The 9,007-nt window shown below is 50.7% G+C and overlaps 1 protein-coding gene across 1 annotated transcript in view; it reads left to right on the plus strand.

Moving 5' to 3' along the window:
• TRIL (TLR4 interactor with leucine rich repeats) overlaps positions 1-3,828 on the plus strand; it is a 30,456-nt gene extending 26,628 nt beyond the window's left edge. The window contains 3 exon segments of the mRNA XM_014455871.2: positions 30-91; positions 93-167; positions 169-3,828. Of these exon segments, the coding sequence (XP_014311357.2) occupies positions 30-91; positions 93-167; positions 169-2,493 (2,462 nt within the window). The 3' untranslated portion in view covers positions 2,494-3,828.
• The last annotated feature ends 5,179 nt before the right edge of the window (positions 3,829-9,007 follow it).

Consider the following 9,007-nt stretch of genomic DNA (forward strand, 5'->3'; position numbering starts at 1 on the left):
CCGCGGGGCCAAGAAGGCCGATCCGGCAGCTGCCAGCAGGGCGGGGCGGCAATGGGAGGCTGCCCCCCCCGTGCGCTTTCTGCTCGTGGTTGTGCGGCTGCCTCCGGCTCCCCGCCCTGGGCCCAGGCCGTGTGCCCGGGAGCGGCTGCGACTGCCAGCACCCCCAAGCACCTCCTGTGCACCAACAGGGGGCTCCGCGCCGTGCCCAAGACCAGCTCGCTGCCGAGCCCGCAGGACGTGCTCACCTACAGCCTAGGCGGCAACTTCATAACCAACATCACGGCCTTCGACTTCCACCGCCTGGGGCAGCTCAGACGGCTGGACCTGCAGTACAACCAGATCCGCTCTCTACACCCCAAGACGTTCGAAAAGCTCTCACGACTGGAGGAGCTGTACCTGGGGAACAACCTCCTGCAGGCGCTCGCCCCGGGCACACTGGCCCCGCTGCGCAAACTGCGCATCCTCTACGCCAACGGGAACGAGATCAGCCGCCTGAGTCGAGGCTCCTTCGAGGGCCTGGAGAGTCTGGTCAAGCTGCGGCTGGACGGGAACGCCCTGGGGGCGCTGCCGGACGCGGTCTTCGCCCCTTTGGGCAACTTGCTCTACCTACATCTGGAGTCCAACCGGATCCGCTTTCTGGGCAAGAACGCCTTTGCCCAGCTGGGCAAGCTGCGCTTTCTCAACCTTTCTGCCAACGAGCTGCAGCCCTCGCTGCGCCATGCGGCCACCTTCGCCCCGCTGCGCTCCCTCTCCACCCTCATCCTCTCGGCCAACAGCCTGCAGCACCTGGGGCCCCGCGTCTTCCAGCACCTGCCCCGCCTCGGCCTGCTCTCCCTCAGGGGCAACCAGCTCGCGAACCTCGCACCAGAGGCCTTTTGGGGGCTGGGGGCCCTGCGGGAGCTGCGCCTGGAGAGGAATCGGTTGAGCCAGCTGCCCGCGGCGCTGCTGGAACCTCTGCACAGCCTGGAGGCGCTGGACCTGAGCGGCAACGAGCTGTCCGCCCTGCACCCCACTACCTTTGCCCACCTGGGCCGGCTGCGCGAACTCAGCCTACGCGACAACGCGCTCAGCGCCCTCTCGGGGGACATCTTCGCCGCCAGCCCGGCCCTCTACAGGCTGGACCTAGACGGCAACGGCTGGACCTGCGACTGCCGGCTGCGGGGCCTGAAGCGCTGGATGGGCAACTGGCACTCGCAAGGCCGGCTTCTCACCGTCTTTGTGCAGTGCCGCCACCCCCCGGCCCTGCGGGGCAAGTATCTGGATTACCTGGACGACCAGCAACTGCAGAACGGGTCTTGCGCCGATCCCTCTCCCTCGGTTTCCCCGACCGGCGATGCCAAGCGGCGGCCCTTTCCCACAGCCACGAGGGAGAAGATGGCGCCCCCTGCCGGTGGCCTCGCGAAGGAGCTGCCGCCACAACCGCAGCTGCAGCCACAGCAGCGGGAGAGATTACCGCCCGGGGCGCCCTGGGATGGGGAGCTCTTGGGCAACCGCAGCGCCCTGAGGCTGAGCCCATGGGGTCCAGGCCTCCAGCAGCCGGGCCCCTCCGCCGCTGCTGTGGCGGGCCCGGCGCCACACCCCCTGGACCTGCAGGAGAAGCCCCAGGGGGGACGCCCGTCGCCGGCCGATCCAGCCCACGCGGAGCCCACCCTACCCGGCACGGAAGCCTCTGCGCCGCCGCCCGCCGGCGACCTCTGGCAGCGCGCCGCGCAGCAGCGCCTCTTCCCGCAGCAGCAGGAGAGCGCCGCCCAGGCCGACGGCGGGGCCGTCCTGCCGCCGCTGGTGTCCGACCCGTGCGACTTCAACAAGCTCATCCTGTGCAACCTGACGGTGGAGGCGGTGGGGGCCGACAGCGCGTCGGTGCGCTGGGCGGTGCGCGAGCACCGCAGCCCCCGGCCGCTGGGCGGCGCACGCTTCCGCCTGCTCTTCGACCGCTTCGGCCAGCAGCCCAAGTTCCACCGCTTCGTCTACCTGCCCGAGCGCAGCGACTCGGCCACGTTGCGCGAGCTGCGCGGGGACACCCCCTATCTGGTGTGTGTGGAGGGCGTGCTGGGCGGCCGGGTCTGCCCGGTGGCCCCCCGGGACCACTGCGCCGGGCTGGTCACCCTGCCGGAGCCTGGGGGCCGGAGCGGCGTCGACTACCAGCTGCTGACCTTGGCCCTGCTGGCCGTCAACGCGCTGCTCGTGCTGCTGGCCTTGGCGGCCTGGGCGTCGCGCTGGCTGCGCAGAAAGCTGCGGGCCAGGAGAAAGGGCGGGGCCCCCGTCCACGTTCGCCACATGTACTCCACCCGGCGGCCCCTGCGCTCCATGGGCACCGGCGTGTCCGCCGACTTCTCCGGGTTCCAGTCGCACCGGCCGCGCACCACCGTGTGCGCGCTCAGCGAGGCGGACCTCATCGAGTTCCCCTGCGACCGCTTCATGGACAGCGCGGGCAGCGGCGCGGGCGGCAGCCTGAGGCGGGAGGACCATCTCCTGCAGCGATTTGCCGACTAGATCCAGGGCCTCCAGGTTGTGGAGACCATCTCATTGGCCTTGAGGAGCCCTCTCTCTTTGGCGCCCTTCAACCCACCTCAGGGGAAGATCTCATTCCATCAGACCGTCTCCTTTTGTGCATTTGGCCAGAGAGGCCAAAGAGGCCAATTCAGCACTGCTCCCCTGCCCCCCAATTCCCAATACTCATAAAATAAATGGGTGGTACTTGGTGGTCAAGACCAAGAGTAGGGGACGCATGGATAGTGGGGTACAGAGGTGGGAGGCCCTCTTTACACGGAGACCGTGGCGCAGCTATGAGACTGGTTTTGGTGGCATGGCAGTACAATAGTCTCACCCCCTTGGGGGTAGGAAAGGGGGCTTGTGCCCCCAGCATGGCCAGATTTGGAGATTTGGAGACTAAATACTTTTTTACTTGTTCAGTGTCAGAAAGAGGTGTTTTGTGTTCTATTTAAGAAAAAAGGAACTTATTACCATGACAAAGGAGGCTTGGCAGGACCACCACTGGTCTGGAGGTTTGTGCCAAGAAGGATGGTGTCAGCAGGTGGTAAAGTTTAACACACTCACCCAGGGGGAACTCCTTGATGGTGGATAACTTGACCTTTAAATAATCAGAGACGCTACTTTTTTTTTTTTCAACAATGTGAAGAGCTCTGACATTTAACAAACTGACAAACTCAAGGACTATTTTAGATGAGCCAGGTGGCTCAACAGTTTTCTTTTTTTTAACGTGAACATCACAAGAAGGTTCGCTGACCTTGGGGTTAACTGAGATGACACACTTTCTCTGGAGAAGGCTGCGTCCAAGACTTCTCCGTCAGGGTTGCTCCTGTGGCTTTTTTAATTTTATTTTTTTAAACCCATAGATGGGAGAGGAAATGTCAATGCCAGACTTGATCAACGAATGTAATGCGTAGGTCACAGGTGGCCCCGTAGGGAAGGCCAGTGTTCTAGTTTGCTTACCACATCGCTGACAGTGTGTGTGGGTTGGGGAAAATGCCATGTGCTACTTCTCATGTTTTTATCCATGACATGCAATTGACCGTGTCCTACTGGCCCTGAGTTGCACAGTTAAGTGTTAAAGGACATTTCCTAATAGGGGAGCAAAAGGTGATTGTGTATGTTTGGTCGCATTAATGTCTTACTCTACGGGAAATAGTAGAAGGGAAGAAATTATTGGGAAAATGTGAAAAAAATGGACATCGGTGGTGGTTTTTCTACGAAAACCAGAAGATTGTTACGAGTACTTAAACCTCACTGTGAAATAATTCTTTTTGCAAGTTAGTCCCTCCATGACCCTGTGTTTTACTGTGTTATTAAATCTTATCTTGTAGTTGATAATTGCAGTCTTTCTTTTCCATGCTTTTGTGTTAAACTTAGGGTTAGGCTCCTTTATTTGTTTTCAACTGTTTGAGATACTTTCGTTCCCTGATATTTATGAAGGACATGTTTATCACTACATGTAGTGCTTCGGTTTACATGAATGATTGCGTGTGTGGTCTACAAGTGTCGTCACTAAGAAGGTGGGCCTGGTTACATTCACTGTGGTTATGGTTCATGGGCAGTGGGGTGTTGTGGAGCCCATGGCATTGGTGCTAAGGCTAACAGTGCATCCTCTGTTGAGGGCCTTAAGCCCCTGAGGGTCCTAATGACTCAGGGAATCGATCACAGTCCAGGGGTCCTTCACCTCCCTGCCCCTCTCCACTCCTTTAATGTGTGGCCTCCACCGAGCCAGGCCTGCCCTTGTCCCCACCGCTGAGCAGAGACCCAGGGATCTAAATGAACTGATCTTTGTTTATGTTCAGATGAATCAATGTCCAGACCACTTAAAGTACAGCTGCTTTCCTGGCAGTCTTATCTGTGGGGCCAAAACTTAATAAACCACAGGAAATAGACTGTCATTCTGAGTTTGCTGCCAGAGCTTATTTCCGACTCTGAGCTTGCTGGCACCGGGAAGAGGTGCAGTTGTTGGCTTTTCCTGGCAACCCCTGGGCTGTCCTGCACCTTTTCTGCTCCCAGCTTTTTTCATTCATCGAGCAGTTACATCTCTTAGCTGCTGCTTTGGCACAGCCTGTAGTGCTGATTCCCATGGAAAGTATGCAAAGGACCTCTAGTTTTCTCACGACCCACCCTGTTAACAGCAGAACATCACTGAACATGCTTAATGCCTGGATCTGTGTACAAACAGTTTCACTGGAAGGTCTTTCAGTGGGAAATGAATAAATGCTATCCATTGTTATGTTCAGTTACGTCAATAAACCCACTTACTGATAGAGATGTTTTATTGTTGGAGTTTCCAGTATTTTATACACCTGCCTACTGTTATACTGCATTTTTCTATAGCAGTTTTCATCATTGAAAATGAACACAGGCATGAAGTCTTTCTGTCCTCTTTCAATGTGTTCTTTTTTTCACTTCCATTTTCACAGTAGAGTATGGATGTTTATTTTTAAGAAATGGTTGTGTGACTTGATGCCCCAAGAAAGGATGAGATGGCTCTAAGAGCAGGTGGCCAGCCGTGGTGTGAAAATGCTATTAAGATCCCGTGACAGCAGGATGATTGGGTCTCAGCAGGCACCAGCTGTTTAAAGGGAACTGAATTAAAAACCAAGCCCTTTGACTCGCATGGTCAATAATAAGAAAGAATTCTCTCGAACTGGGGGTCATTTTTGCCATTACAAAGTTTATGAAAAGAGAAAATTTGTAAAGGGAAAAGAATCAATTTTGTATGTGGTAGGAGTGTTCAATGAGGGATCCATCGAAGCAGCGGAATTTGGGGGGACCCTCAGCTTATCCAATAAGATTATTGCTTTCATGAGACTGATCGGTTTTTGATGCTGCCAGGTAACAATTAGGATGTGATCAGAACACTGTCATTCATTTGCCAGGCACTGGGTTTTCACCACAAGTACAGCAATAGGGGCAGCTACTGTATTTTAAGAAACCATTAAAATAGACACTGGACGGCCTGGTACTTGTAGTTAACCCCTACCTTTCTGCTTCTGAGACTTGGAGATGAGTGACAATGAAGTAGTCTAATGCCAGAAATGTATCCAAAATTCCAGGCCCAGAATCAAAACAGAATCCTACCCGGTCTCGTACCTTCGCCATCCAGGAGAATTATGGCATCATTCAAGCTCAGAATAATTTTAAGGAAGTGATGAAAGGCTCTGAGTCCTCTGGGATTGTATTCATTCCATGCATTAATCTCCTTGTGCCTCAGCTTCCGCATCAGTTGAAATGGGAGGCCTACACGTCTAACTGCACCGTGCTAAGGTGAGAAGTCAGAGTACACGGTGTTTGCCAGCACCGGTTACACCTCAGGTGTGTTGTTAGTAGCAGGATTCTCCTGTGCACAGGGCAACAGGTGGCATGATACATTGTGGAAATCTCATGGACAAAACATTTGTGCTCAAGCCCTAACCCATCAGAAAATTCAGATCATGAGATTACAACAACCCTTCCTCTCTTGTTCTGGTTGGTTGGGTCTCTCCTAAAATTGAGGGTGAAAGGATAGCTCTCGACGTACTTTCTCATTACTTAACAAATGTGAATTCATTAGTATTTGACCCAACTTCTCTATGTTTATGAAACTCATGGTATACACTAATCCACCCTTGAGGCTGGAACTAAGGGCTGGGTAAATGGTCTTGCTTGTATAGCCCCCACCCCATTTCCATTAACTTCGTGATAGCATCTGCAAGTCTGCTTTTATTCTTAGTTTGCTTAAAGGGATACTTTGCACGAACAATTCTTTTATCCCCCAGGGATTTCAAGCCACTACATCTTTCTCCATCAGGTGACGAACAGCATTCTTTTCATTTTGCTTGGGAGACAGGTATTTGGAGATTATATCTACATTAATGACTGAAATAGGGGGAAGCATAGCTACTAATACCTGGCTGCTTTCTTGGGGCAAAGTACCTAAATATCCCAGTGCATCTGTGTGATAGATTTTAAGCTACAGGTGGTGTGATTCTTTATCAACACTAGCTTTATAATTTGGCTGTGAGCTGGCATCAGAAGCTGGGTGGAAATAAATTATCATACACATGCGAGAGGTAACCAATCCATGTGTTTCTCTCACATTGTTTCTGTCTCTCCCCCTCCTTTCCAGTCTTTTTAAAAATCAATGGAAAAATATTCTTGAGTGAGGGTTAACAACAACAAAAAAGAGAATAATGAGTGTTACCAACAAGAGGTAAGGAAGAGCACCTCAGTAGAATTAAGCACAAACAAAAACAAAAAGCTCTGTGTGTGTGTGTGTGTGTGTGTGTGTGTGTCTTACATAGTAAGCCTTGAAATCAGGTCATGTGAATCATCCAAATTCTCTTTGTCAAAGATAATTTTGGCTATTTCACTTTTTTGATTTTCCATATACATTTTAAAATCAGCTTGTTATTGCTCCCAAAATTGCCGGGTGGGATTTTGATTTGTATAGCATTTAACTCTATAGACCAATTGGGAGTATTCAGGAGTATTGGCAAACCCAGTATAGCTCCTTGTCACAGAGAAAATATGAACTGACAACATGGAACATCTTATGAAGGGAGAAGCTATATCTGAGATTCTTATCTTGGTTTTATATATGTAGTATTCCATGTAGGTAAAAACTTGAGGTATGTATTACATAAAGTGAATAGGGCCTTTATTTAATGTAACAGACTCTTATAAGCATGTGTTTTGTGTCAGGCACTATTTTAAGAGCTTTCCCTACACTAATTTTTAAAAATATATTTTAGTGATTTTTTACAGAGAGGAAAGGAGAGGGATAGAGAGTTAGAAACATCAATGAGAGAGAAACATTGATCAGCTGCCTCCTGCACACCTCCTACTTGGGATGTACCCGCAACTAAGGTACATGCCCTCGACCGGAATTGAACCTGGGACCTTTCAGTCCATAGGCCGACGCTCTAACCACTGAGTCAAACCGGTTAGGGCTCCCTACACCAATTTATTCATTCATCATAATAACCCTCTGAGAAGGTATGTTACTACCCTCACACCAGAGATGAGGAAACTGAGGCACGGAGTGGGGAGGTGGTGGAGTCTGAATTTGAAACCAGGCTGGCTGGCCTCAGGGTCCTAGCTGTCAACCCTGACACTTGCCACCTTGTGAGTACACGTAACAACTGGTAAACAACAGGGGACTGTTCTCACGAGTCATCATGAACATTGCCCTCCCCATACCTTTCCCAATACTACACTTTAAAAATCACCTCTAAGTAGTTTGGCCTTTATTTTCTGCCTGTTTTTCTTAAGCTGTGTCAGGGCAGTACCCAGGGATACAGCATTCATCCTTAAATATTTAATGAGAATATGTAGTCCATCTCATGGCCATGCACGCTTCTCTCTGTCCCAACATGGATGGGTCAGTGTTGCATGCTGCAGGGTTAGTCCTTTCCCCTGGTCTGGGAGTTCCCTGGGGACAGGAATCTGCTCTTGTATTTCTCTTTGTGCCCACAGGGCCCTGCTGGCTTAGAGTTCCTGCTACCTGCTTCTTGATGAGTGCTATGAGGCAGCTGCCCGCCCTCTTCCCACTGAGACACACACACCAGACACTGTTGACAGAAGTGATACACTCTTGTGTGTTGGGCCAGGTCATTTAATAGCTGCACTTCCACCCAAACAACATTTATATAGCAACTAGAGGCCCGGTGCATGAAATTTGTGCATGGGTAGGTTTCCTAGGCCTGGCTGGCAATTAGGGCCGATCTGTGGGGCAACTGGCGGGGTGATGCGAGGGAGGGGCGCCCTCTGGCAGCTGCCTTGGCTGGCCTGGGCCTGGGGCCAGGGGACAGCTCCTGCATTGAGCATCTACCCCCTGGTGGTCAGTGCACGTCATAGTGACCAGTCGTTCCTCCGGTCATTCCACCCTTCAGTATATTTGCATATTAGAGTTTTATTATATATAGGATGGTTGAAAACAGATGGATGCTATAAAATGGAATATTTGGGGGTACAATATAATTCTACTTTTTCTGTCTTTAGTACAGGAATACAGTTCTCAAAAAGTGAACACTTTAGTTCACTAAATTTAGTGAACTAAATTTAGGAAATTTAGTACACATTTCCCCTTTTTGTACTATTTGTAGATTTCATATTGCTTAGAAAAAAATCATGGAGTATGTCTTATTTATGTTGGTATTTCTTATTTACATTGGTATTTGTATCATCTGGCATAGTACATTTCACATAGTAGATTCTCAGTAAATGTTAGTAGACTTTAAAAAAAAATAGCCATTAGTCCTGTTAGGGAGTTACAGTAGGAGCAATTTTTCATCGAGGATATTTCACCGAAGGCTGCGTTTTTGTTTTCTAGGAAACAGAGAAGAAAATTGTTGCATACACACTGATGATTTTATTTCCACCTGGTCCCCATTCTTCAGTAACTTCTTCCCCCACAAAATCATGACTGAGACTTTTTAAAAAAATCCGAGACATAACAATAATTCACAGATTTCTTTCTGCAGCAGAAGATAGAATACACAAGTGTTTTTGTGAGATAAGGGACATT

Source organism: Myotis lucifugus, unplaced genomic scaffold (assembly GCF_000147115.1).
Source record: "Myotis lucifugus unplaced genomic scaffold, Myoluc2.0 scaffold_52, whole genome shotgun sequence".
NCBI lineage: Eukaryota > Metazoa > Chordata > Mammalia > Chiroptera > Vespertilionidae > Myotis > Myotis lucifugus.